Source organism: Papaver somniferum, chromosome 5, assembly GCF_003573695.1.
Source record: "Papaver somniferum cultivar HN1 chromosome 5, ASM357369v1, whole genome shotgun sequence".
Lineage (NCBI taxonomy): Eukaryota > Viridiplantae > Streptophyta > Magnoliopsida > Ranunculales > Papaveraceae > Papaver > Papaver somniferum.
The window spans coordinates 142,552,971-142,576,218 of NC_039362.1; the positions used below are offsets into that span (position 1 = coordinate 142,552,971).

The 23,248-nt window shown below is 39.2% G+C and overlaps 3 protein-coding genes across 3 annotated transcripts; 2 read left to right on the forward strand and 1 right to left on the reverse strand.

The window, feature by feature from the left end:
- Nucleotides 1-9,606: 9,606 nt before the first annotated feature.
- LOC113279762 (protein FAR1-RELATED SEQUENCE 5-like) lies at nt 9,607-10,854 on the reverse strand. The gene has a single exon (XM_026528431.1). It carries the CDS (start codon nt 10,852-10,854, stop codon nt 9,607-9,609), a length of 1,248 nt encoding a protein of 415 aa, XP_026384216.1.
- Nucleotides 10,855-15,466: 4,612 nt separating this feature from the next.
- LOC113279763 (putative disease resistance protein RGA3) lies at nt 15,467-16,930 on the forward strand. Its single transcript, XM_026528432.1, has one exon. The coding sequence runs from the start codon at nt 15,467-15,469 to the stop codon at nt 16,928-16,930; it is 1,464 nt and encodes a 487-aa protein (XP_026384217.1).
- Nucleotides 16,700-21,531, forward strand: LOC113279764 (putative disease resistance RPP13-like protein 1). Its single transcript, XM_026528433.1, has 5 exons — nt 16,700-17,418; nt 18,373-18,600; nt 18,655-18,725; nt 18,817-20,894; nt 20,937-21,531. Exons 1-5 carry the CDS (start codon nt 16,946-16,948, stop codon nt 21,324-21,326), a joined length of 3,240 nt encoding a protein of 1,079 aa, XP_026384218.1. The 5' UTR covers nt 16,700-16,945; the 3' UTR covers nt 21,327-21,531.
- The last annotated feature ends 1,717 nt before the right edge of the window (nt 21,532-23,248 follow it).

Genomic DNA, 23,248 nt, shown 5'->3' on the forward strand with positions numbered 1-23,248 from the left:
TGGCGCGACAAGGTGGATGGCATGCCATTGACACATGTGGCATGGCCGGCATGCCTTGGCGCGGTTTGGCGTGGCCAAAATTAGGGTTTTAGCATAGGGCCAAAGGTTTCCATGCGTTGGTTGGCGACCTTGGACGGCTAAGATTTGCATCTAAGATGGAAGGGTGGTCGTTGATCATCGCACGCCTTCGTTTTGGTAGCCGCATAGGGAAGGCCGCCATGGTATGGCGCGACAAGGTGGTTGGCATGCCATTAGCATATGTGGCATGGAATTCCTTGGCGTGGCCAAAACTAGGGTTTTGGGCCAAAGGTTACCATTGGTAGGCTTTTAAGGATGTAATAAAATAAGAGCAAAGAGGAAGCCTACTTGTTAACCGCAAGTGCACGGTGTCGATTGTAGCTTGTGCAAATACGGGTCGAATCCACATGGACTAGGGTGTGAGTTGAAGTTTCCTAAGCTAATTCTCTAAGCAGTGAACTAATGAAGCAAAGAGTGACAGTGAGTGACAAAGAGTGATAGTGGCAAAGAAACCAAGGCAGTAACACAGGCAGTGATAAAGAAACAAAGTCAGTGAAGTATATAAGGGACTAGGATCTTGAATCCACCCTTTTCCTAAGCTAAGTCCTCCAATTATGTTCTTGTCCCTTGTTAGTTATCAGTCAGCTTCTAGGCTCTCTGAATAACTAGATGACAGTTGCGGTTCAAAGCCGGCTGTTCATCTAAGGGTTGGTCTAGAAAGATTACCAAGAACACTAAGATGAATCTAATCCTAGTATTAGTTGGGGCTCTCACACTGCAACTACCCGCAGAGAAGCTTGCTTAGTGTTTTAACAACCTAAAAGGATATTCAATCCTAGACATTTCAAGCACAACAAGATCAGAGCATGGATGGGACAAATACAATTGAAATTTACAAAATAATTTAAACTAAGAACTAACCCTTGAGGCACTGGCTATTCCAGTCCTCTTGGGTGAAGCACTGGCTATCCCAGGCATATCTTCAACACAACACACAATCCTTCTATTTATACCCAAAATTAGGGTTTACAATTTTCCCCCAAATTCCCAAATCAACATTTAGGGTTAGGGTTACAACAAAATTCGAGAAATTGATGGGACAATTGCTTACCCATACTGCTGTTGCTGCTCCTCTTCCTCTCCATGCTCTAGCTTCATAGCCATCGTCCTATTTCACCACTTTCACACGCCAACAGTGAGAAGAGGGGTGTGAAATCGATGAAATCGATTGATAGTTAGTAGGGAAGGTTGGTGGTGATGATGGGTTTCTGTAGTTGGTGAAGTAGAGTGGGTATGGCAGAGGAGAAGGCGGCTAGGGATGGTGGCGATGGCAGAGTTTTCTCTGCAGACGGTGAGGGAGAAGATGGGATCGATGGAATTTGGGGTAGGGGCTGTTTGGTTCTGTTTTGGGTATAGGGTTAGGTGTTTGGGTGTTGAGCGGTTGCATCAAGTATCGATGATTCGCGAAGCTGAGCTGTGGGATGCGGAAATGATAGATTGATCTAACGGCTACAAGTGAAGAGGCTGGTATCGACCGTCGGATGCCTGATACAACGAAACTGACGGCTCAAGATGGAGTTAGGTGTTTTAGTGTTAGACAGGAGCTTCAGACTTTGATGTACTGGCGATGCTGCGACCATTGGATTCAGATGTGATCCAATCTGACGGCTGACGAAGGATACGGGTATGGATATTGGAAATGGGTTTGGGTAAGGGTTTTGGGCCTTGGGTATGCCAAGCCCATATCTTCTTTAAGAACAATTCTTCCTTGTTAAGCCCATTTCTAGCCTTTTGGTCTTGTGCACAACATTCCTCGCGGCTTCCTTGCGTGATTCCTATCGGCTTCCACCACTTTTCTGCTCTTTTCGCTCCGTAATTCCATCCAAACTTTATTTAGAACCTAAAAATACAAAATTAATTAAGAAAAGTATTTATTCTTGAAAACAAAATGAAAATACAGAATATGGGATAAAATGGAGAATTAGAGCACAAAAGATGAGTTAATTGCCAACAAAAATATATAGAAATATGCACTTTTTAGCACTCATCAAATACCCCCAAACCTGAATTTTACTTGTCCTCAAGTAAAACAAAACTAAGGAAATCCTACCTATACCACTGTCGTTGGTCTCTCGAATGCATTTAGCGTATGCACTAAGCCTTTTAAACCACTAAGTGTCCCTAGTGTACGAGTTGAAGTCTCGTGAAGGTTTGCTTAGAACGTACCTACAAAGTTCTAGGACAAAATATAAGCTCGGATTCCATCAAATGTGACATGTGCAAGACAGTAGAAGCTCACAGCAAAATGGAGATGTCAATCTAGCTATCAAAGGCACAATCCTAGCACTGATAACAAATAAAGACATGTGATAAGAGTGTAAAGTGTATCTACACATGTGTAAAGAAAGATCGGATGTTATGACTACTAATCACCAAGAGATAGTTTCTCAGGCTAAGAACCGAGGTCGAAATCTAGCTAGCTGTCCGGACTTTACGAGAATTGTGAATGAGTTGGAGGTATTTCACAATTACTCGCGTTGTACATCAATGGCATACACCCTTCCTTGCTTATAACCCAAAAACACAAAAGATGACTCTTTACATGACTCTTATTTACATTGACCACTCTCTTTTATTTTTGGAACAAGAGAGGATGGAATTGATAAATAATTGATTATTTTTTTTTTTGATTTTTTTTTTCCGAATATATACATCGTTTTTTTTTTGTTTTTTTTTAACATGGTAACACTTTTGATACATATACAAAAGGAAACAAAAAATTACATGACTCTTAGCAAGAGGTAGCCCTTTTTGATGCACCCAGTTAAATTCGATGGTTGTCTTTCTTAATGTAACCTCCACCTTCTATCCCAACCAACCAAAGAACAAGCTAGTCAAGTTTTGTTTAGTATTCTAAAGTGATTGGCAATCTAACTTCCTATAAAACACCTTGAAGATCGAGGCTATACATGTATTGGTAGATTGTGCGTGTGCAAGTTTCTTATCACATGTGAATTGTGCTAGAATCAGGGTGCCTAAATATCTAGACTAAGAATCCTTATGTTTACATACATGCACAAGAGTCAACATTTCAAGGTAAATGAGCTCCATTTTTATGTTTTTATCATTTTCTATTTTTTAATTTTTCATTTTTATTTTGATTTTTCATTTTTTTTTTTCAAAAAGAAAGAGTTATGTTTTTCGATTATAGCATGTTATCAAAGTATTTATACCATACCCCCAAACCTAAACTAAACATTGTCCTCAATGTTTCAAAATATGAAAAGAATTATAACATACGAAGAGGATTATGCTGAGTAGAGAAAAAGGAAAGAGAATACCCGATTTGACGGCGAAAGCAAAATTAGAACTCCGTTATTCAAGGAAAAAATCCAACATATTTCAGCCGAGATCATATTGGATTAGCAAAATATGTACAAAAGAAGCATAGGATTTAAAAATTTTATCTACTGGAGTATATACAAGAAAATTCTAACGTACATTTGATTTTGTGGGAATCATTTGGTTTTTATGGGAAACTTTTGGTTTTTAGGGAATCATTTGGTTTTTAATGGGTTTTGAAAAGAAAAATTTGGTTTTAAAATCGGGAGCAAGCCCAAATTGGTGGAAGAATGCACAGCCCACTAGAAATTTGAAAACAACCCACAACTGCTGTGAAAAATGAAGCCTAGCTGAGTGTGAAGTGAAGCCCAACGAATCAGTTTGAATTGAGCCCAGCAAAAGGTTTTGAATAAAAGAGCCCAACTGTTTGGGGCAAAGCTTGCTCTGAATCCCAGATGGGTTGTTTTTGGAGCCCAAATTTGTTTTAAAAACTTTGATTCTTAGGCCCATTGTTGGTGAGTAAATCTCACCGTTGGTTTTTTGGAATTTTGAAAGTTTGGCCCACTTGAAGTTTGGTTCAGGCCCACAGTTCAGAAACAAGCCCAGAGTTCAGAAACAGTTGGGTTTTTGGGCTAGCAGTTAACTGGAATGCGAGGCCCAGCTGGGTTTTAAAACTTTAAAACGTTTTTCAAATTTTTGGTCTGGGTCTAAGCTCACAATGTAGGGGTCTAAATTTCAGTTGAGTCTAAGCCCACGAATGGTTGGAGCCCACAGTTTAAACAAATTTCAGTTTGAGGCCCAAAATGTAACTAAGTCCACAGTCCAATTCACAAGCTCATAATCACTTTTAGAATTTACACAACCCAAAAAGAAGTGCAACTGGGTTTGAAAATGGTTGTCAACTTTTGTTTGGGTCAAGCCCACAGTTCAGGCTTACTCTTGTAGCACATCCCAGCTGTTCTGTTTTAGTTGCACAGCCCAGTTGGGCTTAGTTCACAGCAACAGCAACTTCAACAAGAGCACCAGAGGCTCATCAGCAACATCAACAAGAAGAAGAAACAACAGCAGTAGGAGGCAGCAAGACAGCAGCAACAGCAACACAGAAAACAGCAGCAGCACCAGAGGCTGGCTGTAGCAGCACCTGTTGGCTCAAAAGAGAAGATCAGTCTCTTTGAAGCAAATGGGTGAGGCCAAGAAGCAATGGGGAAAAAGGGCAAGCAGCACAGCAAGAAAATAACAAGTATGCTCAGGCAGCAAGTTTCAGACAAGGCAATGTTATAGGTGCTAGGCCACAGGGCAATGCTGCAGATGAAGCAAGGCTGCAGAGCATCATGCTTACAGGGCATGGCAAAGCTACAGGCAATGAGCAAATCTGAAGAGCAAGGATGCAAACACAGATGCAAATGCAAGATGCAGGCATGCAATGATATGCAAGTGACAGATGCAAGTTATGATGACAATATGCAAACTAGAGATGATGCAGGTATGCAGATATGGATGCAATGGATGCAATGCTTACAGCTAAGATGCAGATGCTAAATGATGCAGATATGGATGCAGGAGATGCATAACTACAGTTACAGCTAAAGCTAAGTTACACTAAAAGCTACACTAAGTTACAGATGCAGTTATACTAATATAGCTAAGTTATACTAAAACTATTACACTAATATAGTTATACTAAGTTACAACATCAAAACACTAAGTTACAAATACAATAGGCTAAGTTACACTAAGACAGGTACACTATTTTTTTTTTTATTTTTTTTTCTTTTCAACTACACAGCACCAGTCCCCGGCAGCGGCGCCAAAAACTTGGTAGGCTTTAAAGGATGTAAGAAAATAAGAGCAAAGAGGAAGCCTACTTGTTAACCGCAAGTGCACGGTGTCGATTGTAGCTTGTGCAAATACGGGTCGAATCCACAGGGACTAGGGTGTGAGTTGAAGTTTCCTAAGCTAATTCTCTAAGCAGTGAACTAATGAAGCAAAGAGTGACAGTGACAGTGAGTGACAAAGAGTGATAGTGGCAAAGAAACCAAGGCAGTAACACAGGCAGTGATAAAGAAACAAAGTCAGTGAAGTATAGAAGGGACTAAGATCTTGAATCCACCCTTTTCCTAAGCTAAGTTCTCCAACTATGTTCTTGTCCCTTGTTAGTTATCAGTCAGCTTCTAGGCTCTCTGAATAACTAGATGACAGTTGCGGTTCAAAGCCGGCTGTTCATCTAAGGGTTGGTCTAGAAAGATTACCAAGAACACTAAGATGAATCTAATCCTAGTAGTAGTTGGGGCTCTCACACTGCAACTACCCACAGAGAAGCTTGCTTAGTGTTTTAACAACCTAAAAGGATATTCAATCCTAGACAGTTCAAGCACAACAAGATCAGAGCATGGATGGGACAAATACAATTGAAATTTACAAAATAATTTAAACTAAGAACTAACCCTTGAGGCACTGGCTATTCCAGTCCTCTTGGGTGAAGCACTGGCTAGCCCAGGCATATCTTCAACACAACACACAAGCCTTCTATTTATACCCAAAATTAGGGTTTACAATTTTCCCCCAAATTCCCAAATCAACATTTAGGGTTAGGGTTACAACAAAATTCGAGAAATTGATGGGAAAATTGCTTACCCATACTGCTGTTGCTGCTCCTCTTCCTCTCCATGCTCTAGCTTCATAGCCATCATCCTATTTCACCACTTTCACACGCCAACAGTGAGAAAAGGGGTGTGAAATCGATAAAATCGATTGATAGTTAGTAGGGAAGGTTGGTGGTGATGATGGGTTTCTGTAGTTGGTGAAGTAGAGTGGGTATGGCAGAGGAGAAGGCGGCTAGGGATGGTGGCGATGGCAGAGTTTTCTCTGCAGACGGTGAGGGAGAAGATGGGATCGATGGAATTTGGGGTAGGGGCTGTTTGGTTCTGTTTTGGGTATAGGGTTAGGTGTTTGGGTGTTGAGCGGTTGCATCAAGTCTCGATGATTCGCGAAGCTAAGCCGTGGGATGCGGAAATGATAGATTGATCTAACGGCTACAAGTGAAGAGGCTGGTATCGACCGTCGGATGCCTGATACAACGAAACTGACGACTCAAGATGGAGTTAGGTGTTGTAGTGTTAGACAGGAGCTTCAGACTTTGATGTACTGGCGATGCTGCGACCATTGGATTCAGATGTGATCCAATCTGACGGCTGACGAAGGAGACGGGTATGGATATTGGAAATGGGTTTGGGTAAGGGTTTTGGGCCTTGGGTATGCCAAGCCCATATCTTCTTTAAGAACAATTCTTCCTTGTTAAGCCCATTTCTAGCCTTTTGGTCTTGTGCACAACATTCCTCGCGGCTTCCTTGCGTGATTCCTATCGGCTTCCACCACTTTTCTGCTCTTTTCGCTCCGTAATTCCATCCAAACTTTATTTAGAACCTAAAAATACAAAATTAATTAAGAAAAGTATTTATTCTTGAAAACAATGAAAATACAGAATATGGGATAAAATGGAGAATTAGAGCACAAAAGATGAGTTAATTGCCAATAAAAAAATATAGAAATATGCACTTTTTAGCACTCATCAACCATGCGTTGTTTGGCGACCTTGGACGGCTAAGATTTGCATCTAAGATGGAAGGGTGGTCGTTGATCATTGCACTCCTTCGTTTTGGTAGACGCATAGGGAAGGCCGGAATGGTATGGCGCGGTGAGGTGGTTGGCATGCCATTGGCATATGTGGCATGGCCTGCCTTGGCGCGGTTTGGCGTGGCCAAAAATAGGGTTTTGGTCCAAAGGCTACCGTACATTGTTTGGCGACCTTGGACGGCTAAGATTTGCATCGAAGATGGAAGGGTGTCCGTTGATCATCGCACGCCTTCATTTTGGTAGCCACATAGGGAAGACCGGAATGGTATGACGCGACAAGGCGGTTGGCATGCCATTGGCACATGTGGCATGGCATGCCTTGGCGCGGTTTTGCGTGGCCAAAACTAGGATTTTGGGCCAAAGGTTACCATGCGTTGTTTGGCGACCTTGGACGGCTAGGATTTGGATCCAGGATGGAAGGGTGGCCATTGATCGTCGCACGCCTTCGTTTTGGTAGCCGCATGGGGAAGGCCGGCATGGTGGGGCCAAGGCCAATGGCGCGAATGGGTTGGCATAGTGGGGGAAAGGGTTTGGTACGGACGGCTTGGCATGGTGGGGCCAAGGCAAGGTGCGGTTGGCTTGGCATGGCGGGGCCAAGTGTTTGGCATGCCATTGGCGCATGGTGCGGCTAACATGGTTGGGGCCAAGGCAAGGCGCGGTTGGCTTGGCATGGTGGGGCCAAGGGTTTGGCATGCCATTGGCGCATGGTGCGGCTAGCATGGTTGGGGCCAAGGAAAGGTGCGGTTGGCTTGGCATGGTGGGGCCAAGGGTTTGGCATGCCATTGGCACATGGTGCGGCTAGCATGGTTGGTATGCCTTGGCGCGGAGATGTGGCTGGCATGGTTTTCCATTGGCAAAGTGGTGCGGCTGGCATGGTTGGCATGCCTTGGCGTGGAGATGTGGCTGGCATGGTTTGCCATTGGCACAATGGTGGGGTTGGCATGGTTGGCATGCCTTGGCGTGGAGATGTGGCTGGCATGGTTTGCCATTGGCACAGTGGTGCGGCTGGCATGGTTGGCATGCCTTGGCGCGGAGATATGGCTGGCATGGTTTTCCATTGGCACAGTGGTGCGGCTGGCATGGTTGGCATTCCTTGGCGCGGAGATGTGGCTGGCATGGTTTGCCATTGGCACAGTGGTGCGACTGACATGGTTGACATGCCTTGGCGCGGATATGTGGCTGGCATGGTTTTCCATTGGCACAGTGGTGCGACTGGCATGGTTGGCATTCCTTGACGCGGTATCATGAGAATTAGGGTTTGGCATAGATGATGTCGGTCAATGTTAAGGGTTCTGCCGTGGAACATGACACATAAAAAATAGGTACCCTGGTAATTCTTACTTAGGCATGCTGATCGATTCAATAAATGTGCTAATGGTCATAGTGATGTCATGTCAGTTGTACGGTTTTACGATTTTAACCCTAAGCTAAAAACCACCATCAACACCTGGATACTTTTAATTTTATACATACTTAAACTCACAACTGAAAATAATAATTGCTCAACATCTCCAATATGAATAACAAAAAATAACCAGGTGAGGCGATATTAAATATAATTATTGGTATATTGATAAATGTTCGGTTAGGGTTTACTGAAATTCAATAATGAATTGATTATGTAGTTATATTGTTTACACATTGAGAAAGCTTCGAAGATCAATATTTTGAAATGCGGTATTTTCGTGTAGTTTTTTTTTATTTACAAGTTTAAATATATATTATCTTATTTTTATTTCCAACTCCTAAATTTTTTGTTATGACCCCGGTTTGGGCGAATATGTTACGATTTGTTCGACCTCCTTCAAGAATTGTTGACGTTGAGATTCAAATGACTCATAGTATAGGAGAAGTGGTGCTTAACTAGTGTTCCACGTACGCCTCGTTCGGGAAAATTTTTGATGTGGGAGAATATTGGATGTGGGCGTGTGGGACTAATGAGGTGCTGCCACTTGTATACTTTTTTAACCGTTTTTTTACCAAATAAGTATCAGTCTTTCTACTCCAACTATACCCTTACCAAAATCTCTCTAGTCAATTAAGAGAATAATACATTTCCTAAATTAATGTGAATGTAGTTTCCTAATTAATAAAAAGTCTTGCATCCTTAATTAACGTTGACTACTTACAAGCTAAAATTAAGAAAATAAAGAACAAGATCTTATTCGGTTGTAACTTTTTTTGTGTGTGTTTACAGAATGGGAGAGCAACACGGGATATCTTTTGAGGCCTTTGTTCACCCATTGTGTCACAGGCGGTGACGACGAACGTGCTTACTGAGAGCGTTTACGGCTGCTAGTTCCAATAACAGGATTGAGCTTATTCATACTTTGGAGGTATCCCAATCATCAGGACCACCTATTGCTCGATGGACATTGGGTATTAGCTTGGGTGTGAAACAAGATTCTGCTATAAATTTAAATAAAAACAAGTGATATAAAATGGCATCGTCCCATCGAGCATAACAATGTGTAAAAAAAAAAAAGAGTTTGATATCCACCACGTAATAAAGTGAATAGAAAGCATCTCCATGAATAACGTTACGAAAAAAATATAAATGAATGGAAGTAGCAATCAAATGTAAAAAATGCTGTAAATTTTGGAAACAACTAATCATTTTTTGTTCTTAGTCATTTTTCCTTTTTTCCCATTCTTTTCCCTTTTCCCCACCTCCATAAGATCTTTATGTCTCGCAGAAGACTCCCCTATTGTTTTCTTTCGAATGGGATCTTTTAGTGTTGTGTTCCCCTGTGGAAGATCTTCATCTTCATCGCTTATTTCAAGCAAATTCTTTTCGCGATCAACTCCGACGTTATTAGGCTGGGCTGTCGAAAGAGATTTTGTCTCTTCAAGAACCCGCAACAACGCCTGTTTTACAAATATACTTGCTTCCTCATTTATACAACCTGTTTTAGCTATAGATAACGCTAAGTGTGACAACTCACTATAACGTGCTGACAAAGATGGATCACAATCAACCATTAAACTATTTCCTTGAGAATCAATAACTATACTATTTGATGCATCTTTCGTCCACCTTTTCAAGTAGTATTCTGATGGAAGATCGGAAATCTTCAAATGACGCAGTACTTTCAAAATATGCGCACATAATATGCCAAAGAACTCAAACTTTTTGCAGCTACACTGGAATGTAAGGGTAGAGGAAGTGATACGTACCGTGCGAGGTGCTCGTTTTCCAATATAGGATGATACTTTGTATATGCTAGTTGTTCCATCATCACTATCAAGTTTGAATTCAAGGTCAATGAGCCTCTTAACTTGCATCTGGAATTCATTGAAAATCTTACTAGTATATATTTTAGATGATTTTTCTTCTACTTCCCATACTGACGTCAAGTTTGGCTTCGTTGCCATAGATTTGTAATCTGCTTTTATGGCTTTTTCGCGCCGAGCAGCAACTGCTTTATCAAATTGACCCACAAACTCTCGAAGAATTTGTTTCTTCTTGAAATATTTTTTGAAGTAATTATTTATGCTCTCAATTCTTTGAGTGGTTGTCATACCAGCGCAAAAATGCTCTCTGCCATATACTTGTGCCCATTTTTCACGTAACTTGAATAACTTGTTCAACCATTTGTTATCCTTTAACTCATATTTTTCAAGCAGTTGTTCCCAGCTTGATAGAAACTCATATTCAGTCTCATAATCATAAATACATTTTCTAAAATCACTTAAAAATGATTCATGAATGCCAAAAATATGTGATAAGTGTTTCGCAGCATTTTGGAAAATATGCCATAAGCAGAGACGATGATGAGCATTAGGGAATACCTGTTTAATTGCGTTGGCAATTTGGCTGGCCTGATCAGTAAATATAGTTTTCATCTCTTTTCCTTCCATTACTATGAGGAATGTTTCAAACAACCATACGAATGAACGTGTACTCTCATCCTTTAATAAATCACTTCCAAATAGTATAGTCTGACCATGATTGTTCACCCCACGATTGGTGCAAATGGCAAGTCATAACCATTGGTTTTGAATGTAGTGTCAAAACACACAACATCTCCAAATGCACTATAATCTAGCCTAGATTTTGCATCGCACCAGAAAATATTCATAATACGGTCTTCTTCGTCAGGTTGAATAGTGTAAAAAAAAGACTTATTTTCTTTTTGCTTCGCTTGGAAGTAGTCTAAAAGAAGTTGTGCATCTCCCGCTTTCATCCATTCAATGCGTTTTCCTTGCGCCAAATTATTACAGTCTTCTTGAGTAAAATTAAGATTTTGTGGCCCTCCTGCTTCTTCGCTCATATACGAGAAAATCCTAGTTGATCCAAATCCGCTGGAAATCATATTGTTTATTAAAGTAGCTTGAGCAGGTAGTATCTTTCTTTGTGATCGCAACAAATGCACCTTATCTGAAGATGCAAGCTCATGGTTATGATCGTCCAGAAATTCCACAACATAATAGTTTTCATTGTCATTGATTTTAATTTTCATTCTTGCCATACAACCTGTTCTCGTCACTCCCCGAGGTTTAGTTGGTGTTCTTCTTGTATGTTTTTCCCGCTGGCCTTCACATGAGCAACAAAATGTCCTTCCAATAATTTTTTTGTCTACTTTTCTTTTCGAAGCCCAATGTTTCCTCACGCTAAAACCGACACTTCTTGCATAAACATTATAAAATTCATATGCATCATCTTCCGACTTAAATATTTTCCCAATCATAGTGATATCATCCCCGTAGCCTCCTCAATAACAGTAATGTCTTCGGGATTAGTCCGAACAACCACATCATAGCCATTTTCTGTCACCATAACTTCGCTTGGACAACTAATTTCATTCGAATCAACTGAATAATGCTTCTCTTGCGCTCCATCCCGAACAACCTCATCTAGATAACTAGATTCATTCAAATCAAATGGATACAACTTCTCTTGCTCTCCCATTCTGTAAACACACACAAAAAAAGTTACAACCGAATAAGATCTTGTTCTTTATTTTCTTACTTTTAGCTTGTAAGTAGTCAACGTTAATTAAGGATGCAAGACTTTTTATTGATTAGGAAACTACATTCACATTAATTTAGGAAATGTATTATTCTCTTAATTGACTAGAGAGATTTTGGGAAGGGTATAGTTGGAGTAGAAAGACTGATACTTATTTGGTAAAAAAAACGGTTAAAAAAGTATACAAGTGGCAGCACCTCATTAGTCCCACACGCCCACATCCAATATTCTCCCACATCAAAAATTTTCCCGCCTCGTTGGTTGTTTAGTATGCATATACTTTATATTTATTACATAAATTCTATTCTAAAATAAAACTTATCCATAATTTGTGCTGAATTTTTTATTCCGAATTTATATCTCACAATGGAATTATATACGTACATATATCGTTCTAAATCGTTCCCAAATCACACACGTCCTGAACTTTCTCGGTATGCCAAATTGCTAACTACGGTACCGGTAAGAGTCGGACTCCCATCCATGATTATTGATTTTCCTTTTGTTGAACCTCAAATTCTTCCTTCTAGCACTAATAAAAAAAAAACAATAAATCCCTAACTTCACAATGAATCTTCTGAGCACTTAATTTCCCTGATGAATCCAATGTTTTAAAAACTGGCAATCCATCGGATTTTTCTTAACTTGTATACCCAATATTACCAACATCAGAGTAACAATTGTTGCTGGTTTACAAGTTTGATCAAACTCTTATCATGTTCGTAACAATGGATACAAACGTTAAGAAAATCTTCACGGCAGAAATCATGGTTGTCCGAAATGGTTCTATGGGTTGCTTCAGATTCACAAGCAGCTGCTCGGATGAATTTGGAACTGAGCAACATGGATTTGGCTTACTATAAGGTATGGGTGTTATCAGTTTCAATCAATCCTGTTGCTTTGTTTTATTACTGGTCCCTTACCTGGTTTGTTCTTTTCTCTTGCAATAAAAAGTAGGATAAACCATTGTGGAACCCCTATGGCCCCTTCTAGGAGATGCTCCTTGAATTTGTTTTAAAAAAAATCTTATTATTAGGGCCGTAGGGGCTGAGTTTTTGGTGGCTTAAAATGATATTTAAAACCAAACCATGGATAAGGGACCTAATCCGTATAAAAAGTACAATTTACCCCTACACATAAATAAACCAGAATCTCAGTATTCATTAAAAATAAAAAGCTAAATCAATTATCTTCTCATTCACCAATTGTGATGAAGACGATGATCATAATTTCATCACGGTGATCATAAAAAAGAAAACTAAAACTATTATCGTCTCAGTCTTCTTGTTCATAAATCGTGATGACCATGAAGATCATGATGTCACCATGATGATGATGATAATTAAAGAAAACCAAAACTATTATCTTCTCCTCCTTCTCTTCTCATTCATAAATCACGATGAATATGATGATCATAATTTGATCATGATGAAAATGATGATCATAAAAATAAAAAAAAATAAAGGAAACACATTATTTATTTTCTCTTGTGAACGACAAAGAACTCTGATTCGGTTGTATTCGGGTAAAAAAAATCAGTTTCTGAAGTTGTTTACGGTTGGGAGTTCTTATTTTCCCAACCGTAAATCTTATATTACCGGTAGAAAAATAGAATTTCTAGCCGTCAAATAGGTATACGGTTGGGAAGATTTTATTTCCTAGTTGTAATTAGTTGTTCACGGTTAGGATTTCTTAGCCGTCGTAAGTAATAACTTAGGAAAAAAATAATAAGAAAAAAACTAGTTTAACTTGTTTTGATGATAATAAGAAAAAAAATCACAGGTTGACTACGACCAGATATTCCAAGCCGTAACATGAGCTTCGGCTGCGAAAAATGCTAGGAAAATCTCGCCGCAATTTGAACCTAGCCCTTGCAGACACAAGTGATCCTGGAAGTGCTTACTGCCATGACTTCTTCAATTCCCAATCGTAAATTGTTGTTTCCGGTTTTGAATCCTTTTATTCCTAACCGTAAACGGTATTCACGGTTAGGACGAGTACTACATCCCAGCGGTAATTGTTGGAAAACCCAAATTTTGATCCTGATTTTGAAAGATTTGAATCAACAAAATTGTGACCGGGAGAAATTTATAAGGCTTTTCTTACTATTTTCAGGATGTTTTTCATCAGTTTATTCCAAACTGTTGGTCATCCTTCTCCTTCTTCTAAATCAAAAGAAAAAGAAGATTTTTAAAAGATTTAGGCGGATAATTAGTTTAGTTAATCATTGACTAATTTTAATTAACACTAATTAAATTGAGAGCAAATTAGGTACTTCATGACCCTGTCCAACCCCCAAATTCCCATCCGCTTTAAAGGCCCAGTAATAGGATTCTTTAAAAATCCCCTCCGCTTCCCATTGTTGTTGCTATTAGCCCTTTGGCATAATGTGAAAATTTTTACACCAGGCAGTGCAGGTGAAGCACGTTCTACAGTTCTCCGTGCCAGCCCAATTCCGTGTTGTCAATACTGTAATATTCATTTCTTAATAGATATGAAAACAATCCAACAAATAGTGGGATGAAAATATAAAAAGAAGGTTATTATTGGGTGTCATATTTCATTAGAGGAGCGTCATCTAATAGGACAAAAATGAGTTACTCATAAGTAATATTAAAAATCTCTTATCTAAAATAATTTTATAATGACTAAACAATTCTTATTTAGTTAATTTTAATTTAATTTAATTAGATAAAAAATTAAATTAATGAATTTTGTTGTATACTTGGTGAATTCTGGGACAGTTTTTGTGGGAAGAAAAACTGCCCGTAAAATAAACTTCTGCGGTTGGAAATAATCCAAACCTGGACGTAAAATCACTTCTACGGTTGGAAATAATCCAAACCTGGACGTAAAATCACTTCTACGGTTGGAATTAAAAGAAAACTAGACATAAAATCAGATTCTACGGTTGGAATTAAAAAGAACCTGGACGTAAAATGAGCTTCTACATTTGGAACTAATTCAAACCTGGACATAAAACTACATGCAAATAAAATTATACGGTTGGAATTAATCCAAACTCGGACGTAAAATCACTTCTACGGTTGGAAATAATTCAAACCTGAACGTAAAATCACTTCTACGGTTGGAATTAAAAGAAAATTGGACGTAAAATCAGATTCTACAGTTGGAATTAAAAGAAATCTGGACGTAAAATGAGCTTCTATGGTTGGAACTAATCCAAACCTGGACTGTAAAACTACATGCGAATAAAATTCTAATGTTGGAATTAATCCAAACTTGAACGTAAAATCACTTCTACGATTTTTAAGTTTTTTTTTTAGTTAAAAGATAATCTAGACATTTTGTACATGTGTTAGGATATCTCATAACTAGTTGGAGAAGACTAGTTGGAGATCCAAATAGAAAGTTTCTCTCCTGTATTTACGTATTCATTCCCAAATCTTCAAATCAAAACCCAATCAGATCTTCAATCTCCGCAGCTAGATATTTTATATTTCAGCTGATTGCATTTCCCACTCACTTAACGACATCGAAATGGCTGAAGCAATTCTTGTTAGTGGTGCCACAGAAATTGTTAACAAGTTGGCTGCTGTTATTGCTCAAGAGATTGCTTTGGTTTGGGCTGTTAAAGACGACCTTCAAAAGCTTAAAAACACTTTGGAGATGATTGGGGCTGTAACTTCAGACGCTGAAGCGCGTCAAGCAAGTGAGGAGTCAATAAGACTCTGGCTGATAAAGCTTAAAGATGCTGCTTATGATGCTGACGATGTACTAGATGCGTTCTCATACGAAGTCATGCGGGGAGATGGAAAGAACAGTCTGTTATTCAAGGTAAAGGATTTCTTTTCATCTTCCAATCACCTTTATTTCAAAGCAAGAATGGCTCATAAGATTAAAGATATAAATGGGAATTTGGATGGAATTGCTAAGGAAAAAGAAGCTTTTAACTTGCGTTCTGGTGGTGGTGGTAAAGTTTTCCGTACCACAACTAGTATTGCTCGTGCTAATCTACGAGGCCCAGCCTTTGTAAGTGATCTAGAAACAATCGTTGGCAAGGATAATGATAAAACGAAAATATTAGATTTGTTAATCAAGTCACCAACAGCTTCTTCATCAAACCGTAATAATGAAAAAACACCGGTCATACCAATTGTTGGGATGGCAGGATTAGGAAAAACAAAACTAGCTGAACTAGTCTTCCCTGACAAATTAATCAAGGAAAACTTTGATCTCAGCATATGGGTTTGTGTCACTGATGATTTCGACTTGAACAATGTTTTAAGAGATATCTCAGAATACATTGATAACGACAAATCTGATAAGGTAATAAATGTTGATGTGAAAAAGTATCTGCTAGTACTCGATGACTTATGGAATGAGGAACATGACAAATGGGAAAAACTGAAAAACTGTTTGATGGATGGTTCTGAAGGAAGCAAGATACTGGTGACTACACGCAAAAATCATGTAGCAAACATCGTCAAAGGGAACATTCCGTCACACCATCTGAAACCTTTGTCAGATGATGAGTGCTGGTCAATCATTAAGCAAAGAGCATTTGCCGCTGGTGGACCACCGGAAACCGAAGATATGGTGAAGATAGGAAAGGATATAGCAAAAATATGCTGCGGTTTACCACTTGCGGCAGAGATATTAGGTAATGTTATGCGCTTGAGAAAGGAAGAGCGGCAATGGGTTTCAATTAGGGACATAGAGATTCTGGAACAAGAGGCTATCTATAACCAAAAAATAAGACCAATAATAAAGCTGAGTTACAATCATTTGTCATCAAATTTGAAACAATGCTTTTCTTACTGTACTCTATTTCCCAGGGGTTGGGATATTGAAAGAGAAGCCTTAATACAGCTGTGGATGGCAGAAGGCTTCCTTGTAGCACCTAGCAGAGAAACTCCCTTGGAAGATATCGGAAACGAATATTTTAACGATTTGTTGTCTCATTCGTTGTTCCAGAATGTGGAAAAGGATGAGTTTGCTTAAATTGACAAGTGCAGGATGCATGATCTTGTGTATTATCTTTCCCGTACTGTTGTTTGTGAAAATGAGTACTCAGTATTGAGACCTGACGAGGAAGCCAAAATTTCTGCAGCGCGGCGTTTGCGTTTGGAGTTTGGAGAAGATAAAGAAAAAGAGTTTCCAGCAGCAGCGAGTAATGCAGGTAAGCTCCGAACTTTTGTTGCCACGGAAATGGGAGATTGTAAGAATATCGAGAGCTTATTTACTAATAGGAATTTGCGCGTGTTATATCTGAGTGGTTCAACGATTCAGAGCTTACCTGCTTCCATTTCAAAATTGAGACTTCTAAGATATCTGAACCTATCGAGATGTCAGAAACTTGATGCATTACATGATGGATTGATCAATAGTCTGTATAAGCTGCAGACATTAATATTACATGATTGCAGTTCTCTTTCTGAACTTCCTGAAGACCTTGGATTGATGAAAAACTTAAGGCACCTGGATGTTTCGTATACAGGAATAAAAAGAGTTGCCTAAGTCAGTTACTAAGCTGAGTGACTTGCAAACTTTGAATATCTCTTATTGCAAAGTTTTTGCAGAATTGCCCGAAAACATTGGAGCCTTGAAACAGCTGCGAAGCCTTGATATTTCGCATACGGAGGTTAGTAAATTACCAACCTCCATCATTGATCTCCATAAATTGGCAAAGTTGAGACTGCACTCTTGTCCTAATCTTAAAGCGTTACCAAGAGGAATTGAAGGATTGGGCTGTTTACTGAAGATTGACACCTCTGGTACCCAGATTAAAGATTAGCAAGAATCTCCTTTATTGAAGCATCACGTACTAAGGCGAGCAAGGCGAAATTTGAAGTTTTCATTTTCAGTCCTTTTTTCTTTTCTACCATATGTTTTCTCTCGTCTGTGTGCTTGTTTCTCTGATTTGAAAGTTTAATAAAATGCACCAAGAGATATTCAAATTCTCATGATTTTTATGAGATTTGAGTCAATCAATGTCTATTTGGGATTTATAGTATCCCAGTTGAAGGTCAAAAATCAAAATCAGCTTCCCAGCACAGGTAGAACAAAAAAAAAAAAAAAAATTGAGGCACAGCATAGGTAGAACAGAACAAGAAAAATAACTTGGGAAACAATCGGAACGTGATTGACTGGATTCCCGGGCACCAAACATCTACGCAAAGAGCTAGCTACGACGTCAAACTGCAGATCCTGTACGTTTGTTTGACTCGATGCTAGTTAGGTTGACCTTGTGGCATATAAACCAAAGGAGGTACTGTAATCTACACTATGTGGGACTAAACTTTGCAAGCAAAATAAAAACGAAAGCAAAGTTTTGAAACCTTCGTTTGCCTGTCTTGTTATGCACACACTCTCTCTCTCTCACTCTCCTCCATGGCAACGGGATAAGTAAAACTCTTAAATCCTGATGATAAATCTGAAAATAGGAATGGGTTTTCTTCTGATGATTTCTCTCTCTCACCCCGATGTGGAAGAAGGGAAATGTTTGATTGGAGCGGGGTTTCTGCTTTCACAATTCCTGGGTTTCTAGAGAATGTCAGGATTATGGAGTACCATTCTTTGATTCATCCACAAATGAGAACTTCTTTGGTTGATCAGAAATGTCAAGTTTCTCTCTCTGACTCAGGGAAATTCAGTTTTGGACTCCATGTTCGGTTGGTACCCTCCTCAGTTTGGAAATTCATATACTATGAGTATATTCATTGTAGGTGTAGTGCTTCTAAAAACGCCTCAATGCAACTTCCCCATCAACAAAATTATTGGGCTCAGTTTTTCAACGGTGTAGTTGCAGATGGAGCACGTTCAACAACCGATCGTGTCAGCCAAATTCCATGTTCTCATTGCTATAATATTCATTTCTTAATGAGTAGGAAAAAGCTGCGGGGATGGAAATATATTAAAGAACTTGACTTGGAGACGACTAAATAAAAAGTCTTCTCTCTTTCTCTTCATATTCATTCCTACATCTTCATCATATCATTATCACCCAAAGCAAAACCCAATCATATATTCAATCTCTCTAGCTAGATACTCCAAATTTCAGCTGGTTGTTATATTTCCATACCCACTTAACGGCATCGAAATGGCTGAAGCGATTCTTGTTAGTGGAGCCACGGAGATATTGAAAGGGTTGACTGCTGTTATTGCTAATGAGATTGCTTTGGTTTGGGCTGTTAAAGACGACCTCGAAAAGCTGAGAAGCACTTTGGAGATGATTGCTGCTGTAACATCGGATGCTGAAAATTGCCAAGTAACCGAGAAGGCTGTCGGAATCTGGCTGACAAAGCTTAAAGATGCTGCTTATGATGCTGATGATGTACTGGATGCCTTCTCATATGAAGTCATGCGGCGGAAGGTACAGGACAGTCTGCTATTCAAGGTAAAGGCTTTCTTTACATCTTCCAATCACATTATTTTTAAGACAAAAATGGCTCATAGGATTAAAGATATAAATGGAAGTTTGGATTTAATTGCTAAAGACAAGGTGTTTTTAACCTTAAATAGTAACAAGAGTAGTGGTGGCGGTGGTAGTAGATTTGGCCGTACCCCTACTGCTATTGTTCGTAGTAATCGACGAGCCCCAGCCGCTATAACTGATTTAGAAAAGATCATTGGCAGGGAAAATGATAAAAAGAAATTAGTAGATTTGTTGATTGAGTCTTCATCCAGCGAAACTGAACATGAAAAAATATCAGTCATACCAATTGTGGGTATGGCGGGGCTAGGGAAAACAACACTAGCTGAATTAGTCTCCCGCGATGAATCAGTAAAGAAACACTTCGATCTCAACATATGGATTTCTGTGTCTGATGAGTTCGATTTGAGCAACATCTTAATAAATATCTTAGAATCCATTGATAGCACTAAGTACGATAATGGTTCAAACCCTGATGTAAGGGTGAGGCATCTTCAAGGTAAGTTGAAAGAGAAAAAGTATTTGCTAGTGCTAGATGACTTGTGGTTTGAGGAGTACGAGAAATGGGAAAAACTGATAAATTGTCTGCCAAATGGTGCTGATGGCAGTAAGATACTGGTTACTACACGTAAAAATCATGTGGCAGATATCGTCAAAGGTAACATCCCGTCGCACCATCTGGAACCTTTATCAGTAGATCAGTGTTGGTCAATCATTGAGCAAAGAGCATTTTCTCCTGGTGGAGCACAGAGAACCGCAGGGATGGTGAGGATTGGAAGGGAAATAGCGAAAAAATGTTGCGGTTTACCACTTGCGGCGGAAATATTAGGAAATATGATGCACATGAAAAAGAGAGATGATGAGTGGAATTTAATCTGGGACATGGAAATTATGGAAAATGAGGATTTCTATAACAAAATAGGACCAATAATAAAGCTGAGTTACAATCATTTGTCATCAAATTTGAAACAATGCTTTTCTTACTGTTCTCTGTTCCCCAGGGGTTGGGAGATTGATAGAGAAGCATTAATCCAACTATGGATGGCAGAGGGCTTTCTTGTTCCAACTGGGAATGCTGTTAGAGAAACCATGGAAGATATTGGAAACAAATATTTTAACGAGTTGCTGTCTCATTCGTTATTCCAAAATTTAGAAAAGGATGAGTTTGCTGAAATTAGTAAGTGCAAGATGCATGATCTTGTGTATTATCTTTCACGTAGTGTTGTTAACGATAAAGAATACTCAGTACTGAGACCTGACGACGAAGCCAGAATATCTGCAGCGCGGCGTTTGCGTTTAGTTTTCGAAGAAGATAAACCAAAAGAGTTTCCTGCAGCCGGGAGTAGTGCAAGCAAGTTACGAACATTCGTTGCCACGGAAACGGGCGATTGTAAGAATATCCAGAGCTTGTTTACTAATAGGAATTTGCGTGTGTTATATTTGAGTGGTTCATCGATTCAGAGGTTACCTGCTTCCATTTCAAAATTGAGAAATCTAAGATATCTCAACCTCTCAAGATGTCAGAAACTTGATGCACTACATGATGGATTGATCAATAGTCTCTATAAGCTGCAGACGTTAATATTACATGATTGCTGTTCTCTTTCTGAACTTCCTGAAGACCTTGGATTGATGAAAAACTTGAGGCACCTGGATGTTTCGTACACTGGAATAGCAAAGTTTCCCGAGTCAGTTACTGAGCTTTGCGACTTGCAAACTTTGGATGTCTCTCATTGCAAAAAATTTACAGAATTGCCTGAAAACATTGGCGCCTGGAAGCAGCTGCGAAGCCTTAATATTTCACATACAGAGGTTAGTAAATTACCTGTCTCTATCACTGATCTATTTAAATTGGAGAAGTTGAGACTGTATTATTGTCCCAATCTTACTGCGTTACCGAGAGGAATGGAGGGATTGAGCCGTTTACAAAAGATCGACACCTCTGGTACACAGATCAAAGAATAGGCAGAGTCTCTTTCTTGCAGCATCGCGCACACGAGGGGAAATTCAAAAATTTCCAAGGCAATATATATTCCGGTTTTCTGTTTCCTTCTTTTGTACTTTCCTTTTTCTTTTCTTGTCTGTATGCTTGTTTCTTTGAAAGTTTTTTGTTCTTTGTTTCGTTTCCTCTTTTCCAGAAATAAAATGTAAGTGTCATTGTTTCTTTTAATGAGTGAGGCTGTACAATTCCCGTTTCAAGTTGATTCACAAGTCCCTGGAAACAGGGTCTTTTATGAAATTCGGATGTTTCATTTTGAAAAGAAAAAAAAAAAAAACAAAAAAATAATCTTACAGTTTCTTTCGAGGTGACAATCTCTAAAAATGCTCTCGCCTCTTTCCTCTCTCTTAAACACCGCCGGCAGTTCCAACGGCTAGATTTAATCGTTTTTTCTGTGTCCTTTTCCTCCAACGGTCTTCTACAACGGCTAGTTATTACCGGAACTGTTACCGCTTTTTCAAATTTCACTCTTTCTCCGATCTCTTTCTGCTCTATGATGGTGCAATTTCTTAACCAATTCTGATTTTCTCTTCACCTGTGTCCTATGGCTACCTCTAATCTCTCGATTCAGTGTTACTGCAACTGCATAAACTTCTCAAATCACTCAAATCACACACAAACACCCCTCCCAGCAACAGAACGGATGAAGAAGGTCACCAAAATCACAGCAATTACCAAAATCGCAAGAATTACTAACATCACTAGCATCACAATCGGCGCAAATCACTCAGAACATTACCGAATCACTAGTCACTCTAACCAGGAAGCTGGGTTTCCCCCTTCCATGGAAAACTCTGAACCCAATTTTATTACCAAGTTACATTACACAGAAGAGTTCTCAATTAGCATTAGAAGCAACAAATCGTTCAATTTCAAGGAACAAAAGTATCTCCCTCATCTGCACTACAAAATCCTACAAACCCAAACCCAACCTTTTGGGATTTTCCTCAAAAGTTTTTTTCTCATCACAAAATTTACCAAAATCACTTCATCATCAAAAATACCCAGATCTCTGATGTTTTCACGACACTCACTACTCTCATTCTCGAGGATGTGAAGAAAAACATCAAATCTATTACAGCTCTATTCAATTTCAGACCTTCTTATTTCTCTCACAATGGCTGCAACATTGGGTACTTCTATGGTATGGATACAAATTCAACATTGGACTACAAGGTTTCTTCTGGCCTTTTGCTACAAAAATTTAAATCTCTAGCTACAACAAACCATCATCCTGGTATGTATCAGTCTATAATCTTGGCTTCACAGTCTGGGGGTAAGTATCTAACTCTCTCTCCCTTTCTTAATGTGTTATTCTACCCAAAGCTTCTTAAAAGCTTATTCAACTCAAATCATTATAAATATGCACCTATATCTAGTAATTTCTGTAATCTGAAACAAGGTAATCCTTGGGTGCCCCTACCCTTGTATGCTTACTGGCCCTCTTATATCTCCAATCTAGCTATGGTTGAGATGCATTACATAATTGTTTCAAACACCATAAATGTTAACATGCTCACTGACTTAACCAAAAAAAAAAAACAATTCTAAAACCCAACATCACTTTGTTCTGCAATTGTGTAGCATGGTACAAACCAAAAAATAAAGCTGTTTGTTTGTATATTACTTCTCACATCACTCTGTGCAGCTCTTTGAAGCCTACCCGGCTAGATTTTGCTTGCATCTCCAGATCCATTGGATGCATCCTTGACAGCTCTAGCCACAACATCTTGATACACCTTCGCTACAACTCTTGCATCAGCTCCAGGTAGCAAGGTTTCGTCAGCTGGCACTTCAGGAGGCTGAGGTATCTCTCCACGCATTGCACTGGCTCTAGCAGCCCTATATACCTGACCCACAATTCTAGAATCAACCCCTGGTATCAAAA